General features: G+C 44.9%; 1 protein-coding gene across 2 annotated transcripts in view; it reads right to left on the reverse strand.

Annotated features, from left to right (window-relative positions):
• LOC139267485 (dynein axonemal heavy chain 8-like) overlaps positions 1–27,378 on the reverse strand; it is a 2,569,686-nt gene that overhangs the window by 257,048 nt on the left and 2,285,260 nt on the right. For both annotated transcript variants that reach the window (XM_070885867.1, XM_070885866.1), the window contains 2 exons: positions 23,508–23,723; positions 10,755–10,892 (listed from right to left, as the gene is read on the reverse strand). In XM_070885867.1, coding sequence (XP_070741968.1) covers positions 10,755–10,892; positions 23,508–23,723 — 354 coding nt within the window. The remainder of the gene's footprint in view (positions 1–10,754; positions 10,893–23,507; positions 23,724–27,378) is intronic.

A 27,378-nucleotide genomic window follows, 5' to 3' on the forward strand; every position in this document is an offset into this window, starting at 1 on the left:
TCTATTTGGTTAGAGTTGAGAAACAATATAGGTGCCATTACACTACTAGGTGTATTCTATACTAGTACGAAGATATAGAGGAGCAAATTTGCAGGGAACTTACGGAGAGGTGCAAGAACTATAGAGTGTACAAGAACTGTAGTGATAATGGGGGACTTCAACTATCCTAATACAGATTGGGATAGTAATAGTGTAAAGGGCAGAGAGGGGTAAGAATTCATGAAAGTTTTCTTGATCAGTACATTTCAGGCCCAACGAGGAAGGAGGCATTGCTGGATCTGGTTCTGGGGAATGAGATGGGTCAAGTAGAGCAAGTGTCAGTAGGGGAACATTTGGGGAACAGTGATCACAGTCTCAGAAGGTTTAGACTAGCTATGGAAAAGGACAGGGAGTAATCTAGAGTAAAAATACTAAATTGGTGGAAAGCCAATTCAGTGGGTTGAGGATGGATCTGGCCCAGGTAAATTGTAATCAAAGACTGGCAGGCCAAACTGTAATCGAACAATGGACTGCCTTTAAAGAGGAGATGGTTTGGGTACAGACAAGGTACATTCCCACGAGGGAGAAAGGTAGGGCAACCAAAGCCAGAGCTCCCTGGATGACGAAAGTGATAGAGAGTAAGATGGAGCAGAAAAAGAGAGCGTAGGACAGATGGCAGGTTGAGAATACAAGTGGGAACCAGTTAAAAAGTTCAGAGGAGGAAAAGGGAATAAGAGAGGAAAACAGAGAGTATGAGAACAGATTAGCAGTTAACATGAAAGGGAATCCAAAAGTGTTTCTAGGCATATAAATAGTAAAACAGGTAGTAAAAGGAGGAGTGAGGCCGATTCGGGAACAAAATGGGGACCTATGCATGAAGGCAGAAGGCTAATGTACTAAATGAGTACTTTACATCTGACTTTACCAAGGAAGAAGATGCTGTCAAATTGATGGTGAAAGAGGAGGTAATTGTGGTAAAATTGATAAGGAGGTACTAGAAAGGTTGGCTGTACCTAAAGTAGATAAGTCACCAGGACTGGATGGGATGCATCCTAGGATGCTGAGGGAAGTAAAGGTGGAAATTGCAGAGGAACTGGCCATAATCTTGCAATCCCCCTTGGATATGGGGCTGGTGCCAGAATACTGGAAAATTGCAAATGTTACACCCTTGTTCAAAAAAGGGTGTAAGGATAAACCAAGCAATTACAGGCCAGTCAGTTTAACCTCAGTAGTGGGGAAGCTTATTGAAATGATAATCAGGGGAAAATCGTGTTCAACCAACATGATTGTGTTTTTTGATGAGGTAACAGAAAGGGTTGATGAGGGCAATGTGGTTGATGTGGTGTACATGGACTCCCAAAGGCATTTGATAAAGTGCCACATAATAGGCTTGCCAGCAAAGTTGAAGCCCATGGAATAAAAGGGACAGTGGCAGCATGGATATGATAATGGCTAAGTGCTTGGAAGCAAAGAGTAGTGTGAATACTTGTTTTTCAGACTGGAGGATGGTATACAGTGGTATTCCCCAGGGGATGGTACTAGGACTACTGCTTTTCTTGATATATATTAATGACTTAGACTTGGGTGTTTTGCTCTGGCTGGCGAATCTAGAACCAAGGGCCACAGGGGCCGGCCTTTTAGGACTGAGATGCGGAGAAACTTCTTCACTCAGAGGGTGGTGAATCTTTGGAATTCTCTACCCCAGAGGGCTGTGGGGGCTCAGTCTTTGAGTATATTCAAGACAGCCGGGGGGGGGGGCACTAAAACTGACAAACTTAAACAAATTAAACTTTAGACAGTGAACTGGTTCAAATTAAATTTTGGTTGCCGGGGTAACCGGAAACGACAGGCCAATTAGCCTGACCTCAGTCAGCGGGAAAATGCTGGAATCCATTATTAAGGAAGTGGGAACAGTTTACTTAGAAAATCATAATATGATTAGGCAGTCAACATGGTTTTATGAAAGGTAAATTGTGTTTGACAAATTTATTAGAGTTTTTTGAGGATGTAACTAGCAGGGTAGATAATGGGGAAATCAGTGGATGTAGTATATTTGAATTTCCAAAAGGCATTCATTAAGGTACCACATTAAAGGTTGTTGAGGAAGATAAGGGCACAAGGGGTTAGGGGAAAGGTATCAGCATGGATGAAGGATTGGTTAATTGACAGAAAAATAAGACTAGAGATTAATGAGTCATTTTCAGATTGGCAGGCTGTAACTCATGGGATGCCACAAGGTTCAGTGCTTGGGCCTCAGCTATCTATAACCTATATTAACGACTTAGATGAAGGGACCGAATGCAATGTATTCAAGGTTGCTGACAATACAAACCAAGGTGGAAAAGTAAGACGTGAGGAGTACACAAAGAGCCTGCAAAGGGATATAGACAGGTTAAGTGAGTGGGCAATAAGGTGGCAGATAGCATACAATGAGGAGACATGTGAGGTTATTCACTCAGGTAGGAAGAATTTTTCTTATGTCGCCTTTGCTTCTTTTGCCAATCACCTTAAATCTGTGTCCTCTGGGTCTCGACCCTTCTGCCAATGGGAACAGTTTCTCTCTCTCTCTACTATGTCCAGACCCCTCATGATTTTGAACACCTCTATCAAATCACTTCTCAATTTTCACAGCTCTAAAGAGAACAATCCCAGCTTCTCCAATCTATCCTCGTAACTGAAGTCCCTCATCATTCTTGTAAATCTTTTCTGCACCCTCTCTAAAGCATCCATATCCTCCCTAAAATGTGGTGCCCAGAATTGGACGCAATACTCCAGTTGAGGCTGAACCAGTGTTTTATATAGGATCTTCATAATTTCCACAATTTTGTACTCTACACCTCTATTTATGAAGCCCCGGATCCCGTATGCTTTTTTAACCGCTTTCTCAACCTGCCCTGCCACCTTCAATGATTTGTGCACATATACCCCCAGGTCTCTCTCTTCATGCACCCCCTTTAGGATTACACCCCTTAGTTTATATTTCCTCTCCTCATGCATCACTTCACACTTTTCTGCATTAAATTTAATCTGCCACATGTCCGCCCATTCCACCAGCCTAACTATGTCCTCTTGAAATCTATTCCTCCTCATTGCCCACTATACTTCCAAATTTGTGCTCTGTACACCCACAGCCAAGTCATTAATATATAAAGAAAAGCAGTGGTCCTAATACCGACCCCTGGGTAACACCACTGTATACCTTTCTCCAGTCCCAAAAACAACTGTTCACCACGACTCTCAGTTTCCTGTTAGGCAATTTCTTATCCATATTGCCACTATCCTTTTTATTCCATGGGCTTCAACATTGCTGGCAAGCCTATTCTGTGAAACTTTGTCGAACGCCATAGAACAATATGAAGTTAAATTTATCTTTAGAGGATCAGCCTGCTGTTTCATACACTGCCCATTATACACCCCCCGGATATACACTGCCCGATATACACCCCTCCCCTTATACACCGGGACGTGTAATGGGTGGGGTGTGTAACGGGTGGGGTGTGTAAAGGGTGGGGCGTGTAACGGTGGGGCGTGTAACGTGCAGGCATGTAACATATGGGGCGTGTAACGTGCGGGGCATGTAACGGGCGTGCCGTGTAACGGGCGAGTCATGTAATGTGCGGGGCGTGTAACGGGCGGGTCGTGTAACGGGCGGGTCGTGTAGCGGGCGGGCGTGTAATGGGTGGGTGTGTAACAGGCTGGGAGTATAATGGGCAGGGCGTGTAATGTGCGGAGTGTGTAGCATGCAGGGCGTGGAAAATGCGGGACGTGTAACGGACGGGTGTGTAACAGGCTAGGAGTGTAACAGGCGGGGTGCGTAATGGGGGGCGTGTAACAGGCGGGGCATGTAATAGCCTGGGAGTATAACAGGCGGGGTGTGTAATGGGCAGGGTGTGTAACGGGCAGGGGTGAAATGGGCGGGACTGTAATGGGCGGGACTGTAATGGGCGGGGCGTGAAACGGGCGGTGTGTGTAATGGGTGGGGCATGTAAACGGGTGGGATGTGTAATGGTGGGTGTGAAATGGGTGGGATGTGTAACAGGCGGGGCGTGTAACCAGCTGGGTGTGTAACCGACTGGGTGTGTAATGGGCGGGTGTCTAACGGGCGGGACGTGTAACAGGCGGGGCATGTAACAAGTGGGGCGTGTAAGTGGCTGGGTGTGTAACCAGCTGGGTATGTAACGGGCGGGTGTGTAACAGGCAGGGTGTGTAACGGGCAGGGTGTGTAATGGACGGGGTGTGTAAGGTCTTGGGCGTGTAAGAGGCAGGTGTGTAGCGGGCGGGGCGTGTGGCAGGGAGCGTAATGTGCGGAGCATGTAATAGCCGAGTGCGTAACGGCTGGGAATATAACGGGCTTGGCATGTAATGAGCGGGCATGTAATGAATGGGGCGTGTAACAGGCGGGGCGTGTGACAGGCGAGTGTGTAACAGGCAGGGTGTGTAACGGGTTGGGTGTGTAACGGGCAGGGCTGATAATGGGTGGACGTGTAATGGGTGGGGCGTATATCGGCGGGCATGTAACGGGCAGGTGTGTAATGGGCGAAATGTGTAATAGGCGGGGCATGTAATGGGTGGGTGTGTAATGGGCGGGGCGTGTAACGGGCGGGGCATGTAACAGGCTGGTGTGTAAGGGGCGGGGTGTATAACGGACTGGGCTTGTAATGGGCGGTGTGTGCAATGGGCAGGTGTGTAACGGACGGACTGCGTAACGGGTGGTGCACATAACGGGTGGAGAGCGTGACGGATGGGCGTGTAATGGGCGGTGCGTAACGGGTGGGGTGTGTAACTGGTGGGGTGCATAACGGGCAGGCGTGTAACGGGCGGTGTGCATACTGGGTGGAGTGCGTAACGGGTGGGGTGCGTAACCAGCTTGGATTTTAACCTGGAAGCACATTTTGTGTCTGTTGTGAGGTCGGGAAACCCCCATAAGAAAGGGTTTCCCAAATTACCTGCAGAATTTAACTGCAGGGCCCACTTAAGTGAGGTTTATGCCCACAGGCAGTCTGATTGATAGGTTGGAGGCCTTTTGGGCCTCAGAAGTCCGTAGCCTACAGGGGTTGGGGTGGAGCAGATAGGTCCTGGGGTTTACTGGAGCTTGTTGGGCTGTGAGGATATAGTCCTGCTCCTCCTGGCCCACAACCAGTCCTTTAAAGATACTTACCTCATGGATTCAGCCCTTCTCACCTGCTTACAGCCGATGAGTTTCCCAAGGCCTGGGAGACTCAGCCGCCTGTGGTTACAAATAGAATGACTTGTTAAAATGAAGGTAGGGAAGCTCATTATAATATTTAAATGACCAACCTGCTTCCCACGAGCAGATTAGTGATGCACCCCTCACCCCGCCTCCGTTAATACGGGACGGAAATGCGTTCCAAGTGGGTTCGGTTCCTGTTCTAAATATTTTGCATTTTAGTTTGACACAATCCCAACCCACACGTTTCTTGGAGTTACGATTCAGCCCTGACTGTCAGCAGGCTATTCAACCTTGCCACAGCCAAGCTTGACCCTGACAGATTTTGTGATGTGGAATATGTCATGTGTAGAAACATAGAAACATAGGTGCAGGAGTAGGCCATTCAGCCCTTCGAGCCTGCACTGCCATTCAATGAGTTCATGGCTGAACATGAAACTTCAGTACCCCATTCCTGCATTCTCGCCATACCCCTTGATCCCCCTAGTAGTAAGGATTACATCTAACTCTTTTTTGAATATATTTAGTGAATTGGCCTCAACAACTTCCTGTGGTAGAGAATTCCACAGGTTCACCACTCTCTGGGTGAAGTTGTTTCTCCTCATCTCGGTCCTAAATGGCTCACCCCTTATCCTTAGACTGTGACCCCTGGTTCTGGACTTCCCCAACATTGGGAACATTCTTCCTGCATCTAACCTGTCTAAACCCGTCAGAATTTTAAACGTTTCTATGAGATCCCCTGTCATTCTTCTGAACTCCAGTGAATACAAGCCCAGTTGATCCAGTCTTTCTTGATATGTCAGTCCCGCCATCCCGGGAATCAGTCTGGTGAACCTTCGCTGCACTCCCTCAATAGCAAGAATGTCCTTTCTCAAGTTAGGAGACCAAAACTGTACACAATACTCCAGGTGTGGCCTCACCAAGGCCCTGTACAACTGTAGTAACACCTCCCTGCCCCTGTACTCAAATCCCCTTGCTATGAAGGCCAACATGCCATTTGCTTTCTTAACCGCTTGCTATACCTGCATGCCAACCTTCAATGACTAATGTACCATTACACCCAGGTCTCGTTGCACCTCCCCTTTTCCTGATCTGTCATCATTCAGATCATAGTCTGTCTCTCTGTTTTTACCACCAAAGAGGATAACCTCATATTTATCCACATTATACTTCATCTGCCATGCATTTTCCCACTCACGTAACCTATCCAAGTCACTCTGCAGCCTCATAGCATCCTCCTCGCAGCTCACACTGCCACCCAACTTAGTGTCATCCGCAAATTTGGAGATACTACATTTAATCCCCTCGTCTAAATCATTAATGTACAATGTAAACAGCTGGGGCCCCAGCACAGAACCTTGTGGTACCCCACTAGTCACTGCCTGCCATTCTGAAAAGTACCCATTTACTCCTACCCTTTGCTTCCTGTCTGCCAATCAGTTCTCAATCCACGTCAGCACACTACCCCCAATCCCATGTGCTTTAACTTTGCACATTAATTTCTTGTGTGGGACCTTGTCGAAGGCCTTCTTAAAGTCTAAATACACCACATCAACTGGTTCTCCCTTGTCCACTCTACTGGAAACATCCTCAAAAAATTCCAGAAGATTTGTCAAGCATGATTTCCCTTTCACAAATCCATGCTGACTTGGACCTATCATGTCACCACTTTCCAAATGCGCCGCAATGACATCCTTAATAATTGATTCCATCATTTTACCCACTACCGATGTCAGGCTGACCGGTCTATAATTCCCTGTTTTCTCTCTCCCTCCTTTTTTAAAAAGTGGGGTTAAATTGGCTATCCTCCACTCCATAGGAACTGATTCTGAGTCTATGGAATGTTGGAAAATGACTGTCAATGCATCCACTATTTCCAAGGCCACCTCCTTCAGTACTCTGAGATGCAGTCCATCAGGCCCTGGGGATTTATCGGCCTTCAATCCCATCAATTTCCCCAACACAATTTCCCAACTAATAAGGATTTCCCTCAGTTCCTCCATCTTACGAGACCCTCTGACCCCTTTCATATCCGGAAGGTTGTTTGTGTCCTCCTTAGTGAATACCGAACCAAAGTACTTGTTCAATTGGTCTGCCATTTCTTTGTTCCCCGTTATGATTTCCCCTGATTCTGACTGCAGGAGACCTAAGTTTGTCTTTACTTACCTTTTTCTCTTTACATATCTATAGAAGCTTTTGCAGTCTGTCTTAATGTTCCCTGCAAGCTTTCTCTCGTACTCTATTTTCCCTGCCCTCATCAAACCCTTTGTCCTCCTCTGCTGAGTTCTAAATTTCTCCCAGTCCCCGCTGCTATTTCTGACCAATTTATATGCCACTTCCTTGGCTTTAATACTATCCCTGATTTCCCTTGATAGCCACGGTTGAGCCACCTTCACTTTTTTATTTTTTTCGCCACACAGGGATGTACAATTGTTGTAATTCATCCAGGCGGTCTCTAAATGTCTGCCATTGCCCATCCACTGTCAACCCATTAAGTATCATTCGCCAATTTATCCTAGCCAATTCACGCCTCATACCTTCAAAGTTACCCTTCTTTAAGTTCTGGACCATGGTCTCTGAATTAACTGTTTCATTCTCCATCCTGATGTAGAATTCCATCATATTATGGACACTCTTCCCCAAGGGTCCTCACACAACAAGATTGCTAATTAATCCTCTCATTACACAACACCAAGTCTCAGATAGCCTCCCCTCTAGTTGGTTCCTCGACATATTGGTCTCGACAACCATCCCTTACGCACTCCAGGAAATCTTCCTCCACCGTATTGCTTTCAGTTTGGTTAGCCCAATCTATATGCATATTAAAGTCACCCATGATAACTGCTGCATTTTTATTGCATGCACTCCTAATTTCCTGTTTGATGCCCTCCCCAACATCACTACTACTGTTTGGAGATCTGTACACAACTCCCACTAACGTTTTTTGCCCTTTGGTGTTCTGCAGCTCTACCCATATGGGCCCCAAGTTTCCACACGCGGCAAAACAGGCGCCCCTCCGAGCTGGGCGCCCGTTTTTCGCGCCGAAAACGGTGCCTGAAAAAAAACGCGCTATTCTCGAGCGCTTTGCAGCTCGATGTCTGCTTGGCGAGGTGCACAGGGGGCGGAGTCTACCACTCGCGCTGATTTTGTAAGTAGGAGGGGGCGGGTACAATTTAAATGAGTTTTTTTTCGTGCCGGCAACCCTGCGCGTGCGCATTGGAACGTTCGCGCACGCGCAGTGTGAAGTAAACATTGGCACTCGGCCATTTTAAAAAGTGCTGCAGATAAAGTGAAAATTTGTTTATTGAACCCTTGCAAAGGCTTGCATTTTAATTTTCTTGATATTTCTGTGTGTGAGGGTGAGGGAGTGCATTCTGTAATTAAAGATTGACTGTGATAAACGGGACACATGCACTTGTCTGAGACTATTCAAATTCTTTGTAGCTGTTCAATTTTTAACATTTTTTAATAAAACCACATTGCCCTTCCATGATCAGCACTGAGGCTTCTTGCAGCTTTCTCCCCCTGCCGTCCGTCGGGCCCGACGGGAAACGGCTGCCTCAAGTAATGAGGCTTCCTGCAGCCTTCTCCCTGCCTCCCCCCCCCTTCCGTCGGGAACGGCTGCCTCAAGTAATGAGGCTTCCTGCAGCCTTCTCCCTGCCTCCCCCGCCCTTCCGTCGGTCGGTCTCGATGGCAAACCGCTGCCTGAAAGGCCTGCCTGAAGCACTTTCACACAGGTAGGAAGATGGTTTATTTAATCTTTTCTTTGCTTATAAATTTTTATTTAGGTTGGATTTATTTGTATAATATTTGTATAAGTATAACTAAGGATTTATTGTAGAATTTAATGACTTCCCTTCCCCCCCCTCCCCCCCCACCTCGTTCCCAACGCCAAATTTGTAACCTGCGCCTGATTTTTTAATGTGTCGACAAGGTTTTTTCAAGCCTACAAAAATCTTCACTTGCTCCATTCTAAGTTAGTTTGGAGTACGTTTTCACTGTGAAAACTTTCAAATCAGGCGTCAGTGGCCGGACACACCGCCTTTTGAAGAAAAAACTCTGTTCAAAATTGGAACTGTTCTACCTGACTAGAACTGCAGAAAACTTAAATGTGGAGAATTCCGATTTCTAAGATACTCCGTTCTCCACCAGTTGCTCCTAAAAATCAGGAGCAAATCATGTGGAAACTTGGGGCCATAGATTCCACATCATCCAAGCTAATGTCCTTCCTAACTATTGCATTAATCTCCTCTTTAACCAGCAATGCTACCCCACCTCCTTTTCCTTTTATTCTATCCTTCCTGAATGTTGAATACCCTTGGATGTTGAGTTCCCAGCCCTGATCATCCTGGAGCCACGTCTCTGTAATCTAAATCACATCATATCTGTTAACAACTATTTGCACAGTTAATTCATCCACCTTATTACGGATACTCCTTGTATTAAGACACAAAGCCTTCAGGCTTGTTTTTTTAACACCCTTTGTCCTTTTAGAATTATGATGTAGTGTGGCCCTTTTTGTTTCTTCCCTTTGTTTACTCGGCCTTCCACTATTGCTTTTTACCTTTCTACCATCTGTTTCTGACTCCATATTACTTCGCCCTGTCTCAGCCATGAACTCATTAAATGGTGGTGCAGGCTCGAAGGGCTGAATGGCCTACTCCTGCACCTATTTTCTATGTCTATGTCTATGTCTCGCTGAATAGGTTCCCATCCCGCTGCCATATTAGTTTAAACACTCCCGAACTGCATTCGCAAATGTTACCCCCAGGACATCAGTTCCATTCCTGCCCAAGTGCAAACCATCCCTTTTGTACAGGTCCCACTTCCCCCAGAACTGGTTCCAATGTCCCAGGAGTTTGAATCGCTCCCTCTTGCACCACTGCTCAAGCCACGTATTTATTCTAACTATCCTGCTCCCTCTACTCTGATTAGCAGGTGGCACTGGTAGCAATCCAGAGATTACTACCTTTGAGGTCCTACTTTTTAATTTAACTCCTAGCTCCCTAAATTCAGCTTGTCGGACCTCTTCCCACTTCTTACCTATATCATTGGTACCGACATGTACCACGACAACTGGCTGTTCACCCTCCTTCTCCAGAATGCACTGCAGCCACTCCGAGATATCTTTGACCCTTGCACCAGGGAGGCAACATACCATCCTGGAGTCTTGGTTGCGGCCGCAGAAACTCCTATCTATTCCCCTTACAATCGAGTCCCCTGTCACTATAGCTCTCCCACTCTTTTTCCTGCCCTTCTGTGCAGCAGAGCCACCCATGGTGCCATAAACCTGGCTGCTGGTACCTTCCCCTGGTAAGTCATCTCCCCCAACAATATCCCAAATGGTATATCTGTTTTGGAGGGAGATGACCGTAGGGGACTCCTGCACTACCTTCCTGCTCTTGCCTAGTGTAACTCAGACTTTTACACAGTTTTGTCATAAGTAAAAGGACACTTGTATCAGATAAATAACAAAAATGACCAAACTAAACCTAAATGTCAGTCATTATGATTTCAGACATTAATCAGTTGGGACATAAAAAGATAATTGTTGATTCGTTATAAGTCCTCTAAGATTCTGACTCACCATTTTTACTTTCATGGCAGCATCAAACTTTGCCTGTACCTTGTCCAGTTCGGCTTGTTTCTCATCCAGTTGGGCCTGAGCTACTCCTAACTCCTTCATGGCCCCTTCGAGGCGATTTTCGTGTGCTGCCAAATTAGCCTAAAAACAGGTATTAAACAAGGAAACCCAATCATTTCAATCGTATAGAGAGACTTTTGAACAAACAGAAAATATCTTCTCATTGACCTCAGCACTCATGATGTCCCTAAAATTATTTTTTCTTTATAAATCATTCCTGGGATGTGGGCATCGCTGGCAAGGCCAGCATTCATTGCCCATCCCAAATTGTCCTTGAGAAGATGGTGGTGAGCCGCCTTCTTGAACTGCTGCAGTCCATGTGGTGAAGGTACTCCACAGTGATGTTAGGGAGGGAGTTCCAGAATTGACCCAGCGACAATGAAGGAACAGCAATACATTTCCAAGTCAAGATGGAGTGTAACTTCCTGCTTCCCTTGTCCTTCTAGGTGGTAGCGGGTTTGGGAGGTGCTGCTGAATAAGCCTTGGTGAGTTGCTGCAGTGCATCTTATAGATGGTACACACTGTAGCCACGATGCACCGGTGGTGGAGGAAGTGAATGTTGAAGCTGGTGGTTGGGGTGCCAATATAGCGGGCTGCTTTGTCCTGGATGGTGTTGAGTTTCTTGAGTGTTGTTGGAGCTGGACTCATCCAGGCAAGTGACGAGTATTCCATCACACTCTTAACTTGTGCCTTGTAAATGGTGGAAAGGCTGTGGGGACTCTGGAGGTAAGACACTCGCTGCAGAATACCCAGCCTCTGAACTGCTGCAGTCCTTGTGGTGAAGGTACTCCCACAGTGTTGTTAGGGAGGGAGTTCCAGGATTTTGACCCAGCAACAATGAAGGAACACAATATAATTCCAAGTCAGGATGGTATGTGACTTGGAGGTGAATTTGGAGCTGATGCTGTTCCCATGGCATGCCCTTGTCCTTCTAGGTATTGGAGGTCATGGGTTTGGAAGTGCTGTCAAAGAAGCCCTGGCAAGTTGCTGCAGTGCGTCTTGTGGATGGTACACACTGCAGCCACGGTGCGTGGTGATGGAGGGAGTGAATGTTTAAGGTGGTGGATGGGGTGCCAATCATGCGGGCTGCTTTGTCCTGGAATTATCCTCTAATGAGCCTAAGGAAGTTTCAGGAATTAGATCTTAAAGGGACACACCAGGTTTCACCCTCGCGCTTTTGCTTCATTTCTTCCAGGGTCAGGGAGAAATTTTAACTTCTTGGAAGTTTGCTTGTTGTTAAATCCCTCATCAGAATTGAAAAAAGTGTTAGAAGGAGTGTATTTAATGGGGAAATAGCTTTGTTTGATTCCATGATGCTGTTACTATATTTTTTATGAACAAGTTTTTTAATACTGGTTGCGATGCTTATGGTTAGTTTAGAGCCTGGAGCACGGTATTCCGTATATAAAAACAAAAAATCTACATTTATACAGCAGCATTTATCCACACCTATCTATATGAATGTAGCCAATATATCTCCAGTTCTTACTTATTTCCCATATTGAACTGGTGACTACATTTCAAAAGTACTCACTGACTGTAAAGAATGATGGGATGTCTTGAGGTCTGAAAGGTGCGATATAAAATGCAAGCCTTTCTTTCTATTTTCCTGCTCCTGCACCATTACTTTTGAATCCCTCAAGGATCTGTTGTCAGTCTCACCCCTTCCTCATTGAGATGCTGCAATCTCGATGACAGCATCAGCAGATATGCAGTTAGATATGGATATCTGGAGTTATAGTTGGATCTTGTCTGTATATATACAGACAAGACCCAATTATAACTCTCGCCACCTCTCTTACTCCCTTGACCACAACTTTACTTTCAGACTGCCTGTTCATGGTTTGATTCACAACTTCCTCCAACTGAACATCGGGAAGACAAAAGCCATCATTTACAATCTTACCAAAAACAAGATTCTCTTGTCAGTGACTCCATACCCTTGCCTGCTTATCGATTCTTCTGCTTTAGACTCGATTTCTTCAATGTCTTCCTTGCTGGCCTCTCATTCTCCACCCACCAAAAACTCCAAATTTTTCATAACACAGCCACTTGTATTTTGCTCCAGACTAGTTCCACTTGCTTATCACTACATTGGCTCCCTAAAGAAAGATTTGCATTTTATATAGCATCTGGCAGAATCTCGGTGTCACAAAGAGCTTTACTGCCAATTATTTTCTTTAAATTCATTCCGAGATGAGGGCGTCGCTGGCAAGGCTAGCATTTATTGCCCATCCCTAATTGCCCTGGCGACCCACCTTCTTCAACCGCTGGAGTCTGTGTGGTGAAGATATTCCCATCGTGTTGTTAGGGAGGGAGTTCCAGGATTTTGACCTAACGACGATGAAGGAACAATTATATATTTCCAAGTCAGGAAGATGTGTAACTTGGAAGGGAACATGGAGCTGATGGTGTTTCCATGCGCCATGCTGCCCTTGTCCTTCTAGGTGGTAGAGGTCATGGGTTTGGGAGGTGCTGCTGAAGAAGCCTTGGCGAGTTGTTGCAGTATATCTTATAGATGGTACATATTGCCACCACGGTGCACTTTGGGGGAGTAAGTGAATGTTGAAGGTGGTGGATGGGGTGACAATCAAGTGAGCTGCTTTGTCCTGGATGGTGTCGCACTTCTTGAGTATTGTTGGAGCTGCCCTCATCCAGGCAACTAAAGAACATTGCATCACACTCCTGACTTATGCCTTGTAGATGGTAGAAAGGCTTTGGGGAGTCAGTAGTTAAGACACTCACCGCAGAATACCCAGCCTCTGACCCGCTCTTGTTGCCACTGTATTTATGTGGCTGGTCCAATTACGTTTCTGGTCAATGGTGACCCCCAGGATGTTGTTGGTGGGGAATTCAGGGATGATAATGCCATTGAATATCATGGGAAGGTGGTTAGTCTCTCGCTTGTTGGAGATAGTCATTGCCTGGCACTTGTGTGGTGCGAATGTTACTTGCCACTTATCAGCCCAAATCTGAATGTTGTCCAGATCTTGCTGCATGTGGGCATGGACTGCTTCTTTATCTGAGGAATTGCTAATGGAACTGAACACTGGGCAATAATCAGCGAACATCCCCACTTCTGACCTTATGATGGAGCGAAGGTCATTGATGAAGCAGCTGAAGATGGTTGGGTCCAGGACACTGCCCTGAGGAACTCCTGCAGCGATGTCCTGGGGCTGGAATGATTGATCTCCAGCAACCTCAACCATCTTCCTTTGTGCCAGGTATGACTCCAGCCAATGGAGAGTTTTTTCCCCTGATGCCCATTGATTTCAATTTTACTCAGGCTCCTTGATGCCACACTCGGTCAACTGCTGCCTTGACTTCAAGGGTAGTCACTCTCACCTCACCTCTTGAATTTAGCTCTTTTGTCCATGATGGCCAACTCAGCCATGATGGCAGTATTCTGTGCTTGCGTAGCAGCAAGCTGTGCCTACATAACTTCAGGCTAAGCTTCTATTGTAGCACTCAGACGTTTGGTCTTTTCTGCATGTGCTGCAGTGAAAGTTGGGAATTCGGCCAACAGACGTGGCTTGATGGTTGGGTCCACAATTGCATTAATGAATCTGCCCTCCCCTTCCACGCTGGAAAGGATGGACTCCAAGCTCTGCCCAAAGCCCTGTGCAAGGATGAAGCTGGATTCTTCCATGCTCCTTGACATTGACCTGAGGCTTTTTGGCTGGCCTGCCAATGCACAAGCATTTCATTGTGCATACCCATCAGTGTTCTTCTGTAGACAGCCCATCAAAATCTTCATCTGCGTCCTGTGCAGCAGAACTTGTGTGCAACCCCTATCTCCGGGGAGCTTGCACCTGTGCTACCATTTCCCCTCACCCTTGCTGCAACCCACTCATGCCCGGTGACTCCCCACATGCAGATCCTGTCTCTAAGCTACCTTCTAAACTAGAGTATCTGAGCTGGTGACTATGACTGCCAGATGAGTAACGGTGTTTCTTCTTCTATATCAGGTGCAATGTTGGCCCCTTAAATATTAAAAGCATTGATATTGTCAATGATAATAAGGAACTAGCAGAAATGTTGAATAATTATTTTGTGTCAACATTTACAGTAGAAGATGCTGTAAATCCCAAGGAAACTAATATTGAATTGGGGACAGGGATTCAATAAAATTAGGGTAAGTAAAATAGCAATGCTGAAGAAAATTATGGCACATAAGAGTGACAAATTCCCAGGGCCAGATGATTTCCATCCCAGGATTTTACAGCAAGTAGGTGAGCACATTGCAGAAGCCCTAACTATAATCCTCCAAAGTTTTCTCGATTCAGGAACCATTAGTTTAGATTAGAAAACTGTGCCTGTCACTCCGGGATTTAAGAAAGATGAGAGAGGGAAACCAGGGAATTGTAGACCAGTGAGCCTAACATCTCTAGTCAGGAAATTGCTAGAGTCTATAATTAAAAAAAGAAAGACTTACAGTTATATAGCACCTTTCACAACCACAGGGCATCTCAAAGCGCTTTACAGCCATTGAAGTAATTTTGGGCTGTAGTCACCGTTATAACATGGGAAATGCGGCAGCCAATTTGCGCACAGCAAATTCCACAAACAGTAACGTGATAATGACCAAATAAACTGTTTTTGTTATGCTGATTGAGGGATAAACATTTTGGCAGGACACCGAGATAACTCCCCTGCTCTTTTTTGAATAGTGCCATGGGATCTTTTATGCCACCTGAGAGGGCAGACGGAACCTCGGTTTAACATCTCATCCAAAAGACAGCGCCTCCACAGCACTGGAGTGTCAGCATAGATTTATGTGTTCAAGTCTCTGAAGTAGAACTTGAACCCACAACCTTCTGACTCAGAAGGGAATGTGCTACCCACTGAGCCACAGCTGATGCTATTAAGGATAGGGTGACTGAACACCTTGAACATTTTCAGTTCATCAAAGAGAGCCAGCATGGATTTGTGAAAGGTAGGTCATGCCTGACAAACTTGATCAATTTTTTTGAAGAGGGTACTAAAGTAGTGGATAGGGGAATGTCTATGGATGTTATTTATATGGACTTCTAGAAGGCAATGTGATAAAGTTCCACATACACGACTGTTAACGAGGGTAGAAGCCCATGGAATTGAGGGCAATAATTGACCTGGATAGGAAACTGGCTGAGTAGGGATAATGGGTCGGTGCTCAAATTGGCAGGATGTGACTAGTGGTGTCCCACAGGGACCTGTGTTGGGGCTTCAACTATTCACAATATTTATTCATGACTTAGATGATGGGATAAAAAGTCATATATCCAAATTTGCCGATGACACAAAGATAGGCGGCATTGAAAGCAGTTTAGATGAAAGGTTACAATTACAAAGAGATATTGATAGATTAAGTGAATGGGCAACACTGTGGCAAATGGATTTCAATGTAAGCAAATGTGAGGTCATCCACTTTGGAAATTAAAAGGATAGAACAGGGGTGAAAAGCTAAAAAAGTGGAGATTGAAAGAGACCTGGGGGTTTGGGTAGATCATTAAAATGTCATGAACAAGACAGTCAGCACAGATTTGTTAAGGAAAGGTCGTGTCTGACTAATTTGATTGAATTTTTCGAGGAGGTAACCAGAAGGGTCGATGAGGGCAGTGCGTATGATGTAGTGTATATGGATTTTAGCAAAGCTTTTGATAAGGTCCCACATGGCAGACCGATCATGAAAGCAAAAGCTCATGGGATCCAGGGCAAAGTTCGACCCAAAATTGGCTCAGAGGCAAGAAGCAAAGGGTAATGGTTGATGGGTGTTTTTGTCACTGGAAGGTTATGTCATAGAAACATAGAAAATTGGTGCAGGAGCAGGCCATTCGGCCCTTTGAGCCTGCACCACCATTCAATATGATCATGCAACTTCAGTACCACACTCCTGCCTTCTCTCCATACCCACTGATCCCTTTGGCCATAAGGGACACATCGAACTCCCTTTTGAATATATCCAACGAATGGACTCAACAACTTTCTGTGGTAGAGAATTCCATAGTTTCATAATTCTCTGGGTGAAAAAGTTTCTCCTCATCTCGGTCCTATATGGCTTACCCCTTATCAGACTGTTATTCCTCGTTCTGGACTTCCTCAACATTGGGAACATTCTTCCTGCATCTAATCTGTCCAATCCCATCAGAATTTTTTATGCTTCTATGTCAGTCTCGCCATCCTGGGAATCAGACTGGTGAACCTTCCCTCAATAGCAAGAATGTCCTTCCTCAAGTTAGGAGACCAAAACTGCACACAATACTCAAGATGTGGCCTCACCAATGCCCTGTACAACTGTAGCAATACCTCACTGCCCCTGTATTCAAATCCCCTCGCTATGAAGGCCAACATGCCATTTTCTTTCTTAACCGCCTGCTGTACCTGCATGCCAACCTTCAATGACTGATGTACCATGACACCCAGGTCTCATTGCACCTCCCCTTTTCCTAATCTGTCACCATTCAGATAATAGTCTGTCTCTCTGTTTTTGCCATCAAAGTGGATAACCTCACATTTATCCACATTATACGGCATCTGCCATGCATTTGCCCACTCACCTAACCTATCCAAGTCACTCTGCAGCCTCATAGCATCCTCCTCGCAGCTCACACTGCCACCTAACTTAGTGTCATCCGCAAATTTGGAGATACTACATTTAATCCCCTCGTCTAAATCATTAATGTACAATGTAAACAGCTGGGGCCCCAGCACAGAACCTTGCAGTCCCCCACTAGTCACCGCCTGCCATTCTGAAAAGTACCCATTTACTCCTACTCTTTGCTTCCTGTCTGACAACCAGTTCTCAATCCATGTCAGCACACTACCCCCAATCCCATGTGCTTTAACTTTGCACATTAATCTCTTGTGTGGGACCTTGTCGAAAGCCTTCTGAAAGTCCAAATATACCACATCAGCTGCTTCTCCCTTGTCCACTCTACTGGAAACATCCTCAAAAAATTCTAGAAGATTTGTCAAGCATGATTTCCCTTTCACAAATCCATGCTGACTTGGACCTATCATGTCACCTCTTTCCAAATGCGCTGCTATGACATCCTTAATAATTGATTCCATCATCTTACCCACTACCGATGTCAGGCTGACCGGTCTATAATTCCCTGTTTTCTCTCTCCCTCCTTTTTTAAAAAGTGGGGTTACATTGGCTACCCTCCACTCGATAGGAACTGATCCAGAGTCAATGGAATGTTGGAAAATGACTGTCAATGCATCCGCTATTTCCAAGGCCACCTCCTTAAGTACTCTGGGATGCAGTCCATCAGGCCCTGGGGATTTATCGGCCTTCAACCCCATCAATTTCCCCAACACAATTTCCCGACTAATAAGGATTTCCCTCAGTTCCTCCTCCTTACTAGACCCTCTGACCCTTCTTATATCTGGAAGGTTGTTAATGTCCTCCTTCGTGAATACCGAACCAAAGTACTTGTTTAATTGGTCCACCATTTCTTTGTTCCCCGTTATGACTTCTCCTAATTCTGACTGCAGGGGACCTACGTTTGTTTATACTAACCTTTTTCTCTTTACATATCTATCAAAACTTTTGCAATCCGTCTTAATGTTCCCTGCAAGCTTCTTCTCAACGGGATTGCTAATTAATCCTCTCTCATTACACAACACCCAGTCTAAGATGGCCTCCCCCCTAGTTGGTTCCTCGACATATTGGTCTAAAAAACCATCCCTTATGCACTCCAGGAAATCCTCCTCCACCGTATTGCTTCCAGTTTGGTTAGCCCAATCTATGTGCATATTAAAGTCACCCATTATAACTGCTGCACCCTTATTGCATGCACCCCTAATTTCCTGTTTGATGCCCTCCCCAACATCACAACTACTGTTTGGAGGTCTGTACACAACTCCCAATAACGTTTTTTGCCTTTGGTGTTCTGCAGCTCTACCCATATAGATTCCACATCATCCAAGCTAATGTCCATTCTAACTATTGCATTAATCTCCTCTTTAACCAGCAATGCTACCCCACCTCCTTTTCCTTTTATTCTATCCTTCCTGAATGTTGAATACCCTGTATGAGGTAATACAGTTGGCGAGGTCTAACAAGGCAAGAGAATACATATTAAATGATACAACACTGAAAAGTGTAGAGGAACAAAGGGACCTTGGAGTAATATTCACAGATCCCTGAATGTAGCAGGCTAGGTAGATAAGGTAGTTAAGAAGGCATATGGAATACTTGCCTTTATTAGTCGGGACATGGAATTCAAGAGCATGGAGGTAAGCTTGAACTGTATAAAACACTGGTTAGGCCGCAGCTGGAGTACTGTGTGTAGTTCTGGTCAACACAATACAGGAAAGATGTGATTGGACTGGAAAGGGTGCAGAGGAGATTTACAAGAATGTTGCCTGGACTGGACAATTTTGGCTATGAGGAAAGAATGGAGATGTGTTTGCTTGTGATTGTTGGTAAGTGAGTAATGGACTTTTGGTGCATGGATCATGTGTGAGGCTAGTCATGCAGATGGTATGATATGGTATTTGAAGATGAATTCTCTGATCTTGACCACATGTGTGAGGTCATTAAACTTCTTCCTGCACTGCATCCATGTCTTCAGGACAACACAACTTGCATTTACCTCAGTGGCTATCCACTCCCACTGCACGCTGGTCTGTGTGTTGAGGGCCTCCTGGCCCACTGTAGAATGAGGACCACTTTCCTGGAGTTGACCTCCTGGATCAAGGTCTCCAGTGCTGCACTGAAGAACATTGATGCATGCTCTCTTCCCTGTTGTGCCATAATTATAACGTTCTTATTCACTGTCTTCCCAGTCACTTCAATCACCTTTTTCAGGCAGATGGCAGACTGCCTTTAATTAGTGCAGGCTAGCTTTAATTGGAGCTAGCCTCGCATGAACATGGGCCCCGACTCAGCAGTGTGTTCTGTGCTGGGCTGACTGCTACAATCATGAAAATGAGCAGACAGCACGAAGTTCGTACAATCCAGTCATGGATACAATCGCTCTAGTTCAGGAATTTTATCCTCTAAATTTGTGGCTTGTAAGTGTTATAGTTATAGCATGTCTCTGGACTAGTAATCCAGAGATTCAAATGCTACCATGGCAGTTTGAAACTTTTAGGACAGTACAGTTGTTGTTGTGTATATGGTTTTTCAAAAAGTGTTTTATAAAGTATCACATATTATGATTGCTCGGAAAATTAAAAACCATGGGATTAAATGGGCAGGAGCAGCATAGATACAAAATTGGCGAAAGGATAGAAAAGAAACCAGTGTAAAGTCACCAAGTTTGCTGACGATACAAAGATGGGAGGAAAAGCAATGTGTGAGGAGGACACAAATAAACCTGCAAAAGGACATAGACAGGTTAAGTGAGTGGGTAAAAATTTGGCAGATGGAGTATAATGTTGGAAAGTGTGAAATTATGCACTTCGGCAGAAAAAATTGAAAAGTAAGTTATTATTTAAATGGAGAAAAATTGCAAAGTGCTGTAGTACAGCGGGACCTGGAGGTCCTGGCACATGAAACACAAAAGGTTAGTATGCAGGTACAGCAAGTGATCAGGAAGGCCAATGGAATCTTGGCAAAGGGGATGGAGTATAAAATCAGTGAAGTCTTGCTACAGTTATACAGGGTATTGGTGAGGGCACACCTAGAATACTGCGTACAGTTTTGGTTTCCATATTTAAGAAAGGATATACTTGCTTTGCAGGCAGTTCAGAGAAGGTTCACTAGGTTGATTCCAGAGATGAGGGAGTTCACTTATGAGGAAAGGTTGAGTAGGTTGGACCTCTACTCATTGTCATTCAAAAGAATGAGTATAATGTTGGAAAGTGTGAGGTTATGCACTTTAAACATATAAGATTATGAGGGGGCTTGACAAGGTGGATGCAGAGAGGATGTTTCCACTGATAGGGAAGACTAGAACTAGAGGGCATAATCTTAGAATAAGGGGCCGCCCATTTAAAACTGAGATGAGGAGAAATTTCTTCTCTCAGGAGGGTTGTAAATCTGTGGAATTCACTGCCTCATAGAGCTGTGGAAGCTGGATCATTGAATAAATTTAAGACCGAGATAGAGAGTTTCTTCACCGATAAGGGAATAATGGGTTATGGGGAGCGGGCAGTACTAAGTGTGTGAAGGTGTGATGGAGCTTATGAACATTAAATGTAAGTCCTGATTGATAGAGATGGTTGCTAGCTGAGTGATGGAGGTGTGGTGAATTGAGGAGTGGCTGAGGCTAATGGCGCAGTTTGTGAGATATGGCATTTGAAGATGCATTCACTGACCTTGACCAGTAGTGTAAGATCATTGATCTTCTTGCGGCACTGCATTTAGGTCCTTGGGGCTAGACTCCTGGCACTGACCTCCACAGCTTTCTGCTACCACTCCGTGTGTCTGGAGGACCACCTGTCTCCTGCGGATATAGTACAGCTCTCCTCTTTTCAACATCTTTCACCAAAGCCTCCAGTGCAGTGTCAGAAAACCTTGGAGCCTGCCCTCTCAAGTTGTTCCAGTCTTCTCTGTTTCTAACGTCAGATTCACTTGCCGACCGATTCCCTGCAACTGCTCCAGCAACAAAGCTAACAGGCTAACTTCAAGCAGTGCAGCTGACTTTAAGAAGAGCTTGGAAGTTACAATTTTGGGCCCCCTGCTGATGCATGTAGCCACTGAACAGCACAATTAGCGCTGGCTGCACACAAAAATATTCTCATGAGTAAGCAGCACGAAGTTGCAGTTCAATCAACGGGTGTGGGTTAATCATGCATTGTGGACCCCACACCCGTTTTCAGGGGCTGTCCAATTTAGCCCCCATATAGTACAAAAGCCAGGAAGTTATGTTAAAGCTATATAAAACATTTGCTCAGCCCCAGCTGGAGAATTTTGTCCAATTCTGGCCTTCACACTTTCGGAAGGACGTGAAGGCTTTGGAACAGGTACAGAAGAGATTTACGAGAATGGTTCCAGGGATGAGGGATTACAGTTATGTGGATAGGCTGGAGAAGCTGGGGTTGTTCTCCTTAGAGCAGAAAAGGCTAAAAGGAGATTTGATGGAGGTGTTTAAAAGCACAAAGGTCGATAACCAGAGGGCACAGATTTAAAGTGATTGGTAAAAGAACCAGAGGCAACAGGAGGAAAAACCTTTTTACGGAACAAGTGCTTATGATTTTGAATGCACTGGTTGATAGTGTGGTAGATACAGATTTAGTAGTCGTTTTCAAAAGGGAATTCGATAAATACTTGAAGGAGAAAAAATTGCAGGGATATGGGGAAAGAGCAGGGCAGTGGGACTAACTGGATTGCTCTTCGAAAGAGCCGGCGCAGACCCAATGGGCCAAATGGCATCCTTCTGTGCTGTATTATTCTATGATTCTATGACTAGTTTCTCAATTATCTCCCACCTATCATAAATGTATTAACATTTTTTGATCTCTCCTATGAACACAAAGATGCGAGCCTCACCACCATCTACAAAGCAAAAATCCTCTACCATCAACATCTTGAGGGTAACCATTGACCAGAAACTTAACTGGATCAGCCATGTAATACTATGGTGCAAGAGCAAGTCAGAGGCTGGGAATTCTGCAGTGAATGACTCAACATCTGACCCCCCAAAGCCTTTTAATCATCTATAAGGCACGTCAGGAGTGTGATGGAATACTCTCCACTTGCCGAGATGAGTGCAGCTTCCCAACAACACTCAAGAAGCTCAACACCACCCAAAATAAATATTTGATTGGTACCTAACAAACAACGACAACCTGTATTTATATATCGCCTTTAACGGAGTGAAATTCCCAAGGCATTTCACAACTTATTATGAGACCGAAAGAAAATTGATACCAAGCCACATAAGGAGAAATTAGGGACGGAGAGGTAGGTTTTAAGGAGCGTCTTGAAGTAGGAAAGAGCAGTAGAGAGGCGGAAAGGTTTCGGCAGGCAATTCCAGAACTTAGGGCTTAGGCAACAGAATGCACGGCCACCAATGGCTTGCCGATTATAATCAGGGATGCTCAAGAGGGTAGAATTAGGGGAGTGCAGACATTTTATGGGGCTGGAGGAGATTACAGAGATAGGGAGGGGCGAGGCCATGGAGGGATTTGAAAACAAGGATGAGAATTTTGAAATCGAAGCGTTGCTTAACTAGGAGCCAATGTAGGTCAACAATCACAGGGGTGACGGGTGAACGTGACTTGGTGCGAATTAGGACATGGGCAGCCGAGTTTTGGATCACCTCCAGTTTAAGTCGGGGAGAATGTGGGAGGGAATCTACCACCTTAAACATTTACTCCCTCCACCATTGGAACACTGTGACTGCAGTGTCCACCATATACAAGATGCACTGCAGAAACTCACCAAGGTTCCTTCGATAGCACCTCCCAAACCCGCGATTTCTACCACCTAGAACAACAAGGGCAGCAGGCGCATGGGAACACTGCCTCCTCCAAGTTTCCCTCCTCTTCGCTAGTGATGTTCTGTACCAGCAAAACAATCTTGAAAAATTATCTCTAGCAAGTCATGTTAATTCTCAACCAGAACCAAGAAACACACATTAAATAAGGATTTCTTTGCCCCATTTGATTGCAAAATAAGTTTTCATTTGTATTTTCATTTAAACTTCTCCAAATATGAAAATATTTAAACAGCACAGGGTATAATGCTGAAAGATATGTGTGCAGAAATGAGTTCTAAGTGTTTTTGTTGATATTAATATTCTCCTGATTCAGCATTACCTTTAGAGGCAGCACCTCTTTGTTGATGGCAAAGAAGGCAGCCATAGCCTGAGTCCAGGACAACAAACCAGCCACATTCCCACAGACTTTCTTAGCATGTTCAAATGTATAATCCTCCATCACAAAATATGGCTGGAGCAGTTCTACTATTTCCTCATTGATGGTGTCCTTTGGGAACTGTTGCAGAGCCTGGAGAAAACCAGTGCCACTTAATAGCTGGAAAAGAAGTGACAAAAATCCAAATTAAGTCAATGCTAGAGATTGATTAGTCCACAACTTTATTATCATTGCATCATGCGACTACCAGGATGGTAGAAGGTGAACTAGATGGAGTAGATTTAGTAATGCCAATGTTCCTAAGTTGTATTTATGCATGGAATCAAAGAACCAATAACATAAGACACATGCAAAATGCTTCTTAACTTTTCTCAAGAAAATAATTAAGGTTAATTTACAATTCATTCAAATTAGCAAATAGTCAGTGATTCTTAACATATGTAGCCATAGGTTCACATTTAAAATGATCCTATGATGGATGATCATTCCAAAATGTTAGGCAATGGTCACTGGTGGCTAAATTGGTCTTCCCCAGTTGCATAAAATGGGACCATAGCAAATTAGTTTGCTTTTTCACTGAAGCCAATAGAAAAATGTGCGGTCAAAAATGGGCCACCAATTTGCTATGAGCCCATACTGGCTAAAGGCGAAGACCAATTTCATCCCCACTATGGTTTGTAGTTACTTGCACTTTTAAATATCAATTGAATTCTGAGGGAGAATTTCAATATATGCTTCTTCTGTATTTGTGGCAGTGTTTGAAATTGCTAACTTACAAATCTGGTACTATATTAGGAAAATAGTGGATATCTATCCATGATATCAAAAATATTCCCTTGAGACAGATCAAGTATCTTCACAAATCAGCAAAATAATGGAACCATAGAAACTTAGAAACAGAAAATAGGTGCAGGAGTAGGCCATTCGGCCCTTCGAGCCTGCACCGCCATTCAATGAGTTCATGGCTGAACATGCAACTTCAGTACCCCATTCCTGATTTCTCGCCATACCCCTTGATCCCCCCAATAGTAAGGACTACATCTAACTCCTTTTTGAATATATTTAGTGCATTGGCCTCAACAACTTTCTGTGGTAGAGAATTCCACAGTTTCACCACTCTCTGGGTGAAGAAGTTTCTCCTCACCTCGGTCCTAAATGGCTTACCCCTTATCCTTAGACTGTGACCCCTGGTTCTGGACCTCCCCAACATTGGGAACATGCTTCCTGCATCTAACCTGTCTAAATCCATCAGAATTTTAAACGTTTCTATGAGATCCCCTCTCATTCTTCTGAACTCCAGTGAATACAAGCCCAGTTGATCCAGTCTTTCTTGATATGTCAGTCTCGTCATCCCGGGAATCAGTCTGGTGAACCTTCGCTGCACTCCCTCAATAGCAAGAATGTCCTTCCTCAAGTTAGGAGACCAAAACTGTACACAATACTCCAGGTGTGGCCTCACTAAGGCCCTGTACAACTGTAGTAACACCTCCCTGCCCCTGTACTCAAATCCCCTCACTATGAAGGCCAACATGCCATTTGCTTTCTTAACCGCCTGCTGTACCTGCATGCCAACCTTCAATGACTGATGTACCATGACACCCAGGTCTCTTTGCACCTCCCCTTTTCCTAATCTGTCACCATTCAGATAATAGTCTGTCTCTCTGTTTTTACCACCAAAGTGGATAACCTCACATTTATCCACATTATACTTCTCAGTAGATCACGAAACATTAATGCAAAGCCACACTCAACCTCAGCCTGCTGTGCCACTCATCACGTCCCCATCACTCTGCCTTCCCTACCCTACTCCTGCACATCCTTACTCACACCAACTGACCTTACACCTCCACCCATCCCTCTTTCTATCTACATTATCACATCCTCATCTCAGTAGTCACCCCTCACACGCTCCCTCATCCTTGTCCAACCAAACCAACTAACAACACACAAGGGGAGACACTTGGGTGTTTTAGCCAATGTACAGGTAGTTTCTGCAAATGTCAGACACTGAAATCTTTATTTTGAACACTTTGTGTTCTTGGACAGATTTGGGGGCAGCTTTGGAAGTGGCATAGTGAGTTGTAGTGAATGGTGAGACATAAGGGTACTCTGCACACTGGCACTGGTGTGGGGTGGTGCCAACCTGGCTCATCATGTGGGAGCCAGGGTGCACAGCGTCAAATGAAGTAAATGTGGTCATGGTAAGGCTATCCAGCAGCATTGAGGTCAGGTTCTGATGCCTGTGTCCTGTGCAGCATCAGTTGATTATAGAGAAGATTGGTGTAGTTGTTGGTGATGCTGATGTGTTTAGTAATGTTGGTGTTGGGCTGATCGTGGTGGAATTATGAGAACCAAGCTGAGATTTTTTCAAGGGCACCGATGCTGCTGGAATAGATGGCAGGTGAGGTTAAGATGACAGAAGCAATCTGTCAATGGTGAGAGCGGTTGCTCCAAGAAGGTGCCAGTGAAATAGAGAGTTCACTGCAAACACTTCCAAACTGCATACAGCTCAAACATGTCTTCCAAATCCTGAATGCTTTAGCTTCTGGTGTTGAAAAGTGAACAGCTGTGAAATGGTAGTTTTTGTACCACTTCTGCAGCTGTCAACTAGCCAAAGCAATGGAGAGTTATAGAATCATAGAAGTTTACAGCACAGAAGAAGGCCATTTTGGCCCATCGTGTCTATGCTGGCCAACAAGAGGCTATCCAGCCTAATCGCACTTTCCAGCTCTGTGTCCCTAACCCTGCAGGTTACGGCACTTCAAGTGCACATCCAATTATTTCTTAAATGTGGTGAGGGTTTCTGCTTCTACCACCATTTCAGACAGTGAGTTCCAAACCCCCACAACCCTCTCTGCGTGAAAAAATTTCCCCTCAAATTCCCTCTAAACCTTCTACCAATTACTTAAAATTTATGCCCCCTGGTTGTTGACCCTTCTGCGACGGGAAACAGGCCATTTCTATCCACTATATTTAGGCCCCTCATAATTTTATACACCTCAATAAGGTCTCCCGTCAGCCTTCTCTGTTCCAAGGAAAACAAACCCAGCCGATCCAATGTTCTCATAGCTAAGATTCTCCACTCCCGGCAACATCTTCGTAAATCTCCTCTGTACCCCTCCATGTCCTTCCTGTAATGCGGTGATCAGAACTGCACGCAGTACTCCAGCTGTGGCCTAACCAGTGTTTTATACAGTTCAAGCATAACCCCGCTGCTCTTATATTCTATGCCTTGGCTAATAAAAGCAAGCATTCCGTATACCTTCTTAACCACCTTATCTACCTGGCCTGCTACCTTCAGGGATCTGTGGATATGCACTCCAAGGTCCCTTTGTTCATAGAAACATAGAAAATAGTTGCAGGAGTAGGCCATTTGGCCCTTCGAGCCAGCACCAGCATTCAATATGATCATGGCTGATCATGCAACTTCAGTACCCCATTCCTGCTTTCTCTCCATATCGCTTGATCCCTTTCGCCATAAGGGCCATATCTAATTCCCTTTTGAATATATCTAACGAACTGGCCTCACCAACTCTCTGCGGTAGAGAATTCCACAGATTCACAACTCTCTGCACTTCTCAGTGTATTCCCTTTCCTTGTTAGCCCTCCCCAAATGCATTACCTCACACTTCTGCAGATTAAATTCCATTTGCCACTGTTCTGCCCACCTGACCAGTTGATTGCTATCTTCCTGCAGTCTGCAGCTTTCTTCTTCATTATCAACCACACAGCCGATTTTATCTGCCAACTTCTTAATCATACCCACTATATTCAAGTCTAGATCATTGGGGCTCGAACTTGGTGAAAGCCAAGG

Source organism: Pristiophorus japonicus, chromosome 7, assembly GCF_044704955.1.
Source record: "Pristiophorus japonicus isolate sPriJap1 chromosome 7, sPriJap1.hap1, whole genome shotgun sequence".
In the NCBI taxonomy this organism is placed as follows: domain Eukaryota; kingdom Metazoa; phylum Chordata; class Chondrichthyes; family Pristiophoridae; genus Pristiophorus; species Pristiophorus japonicus.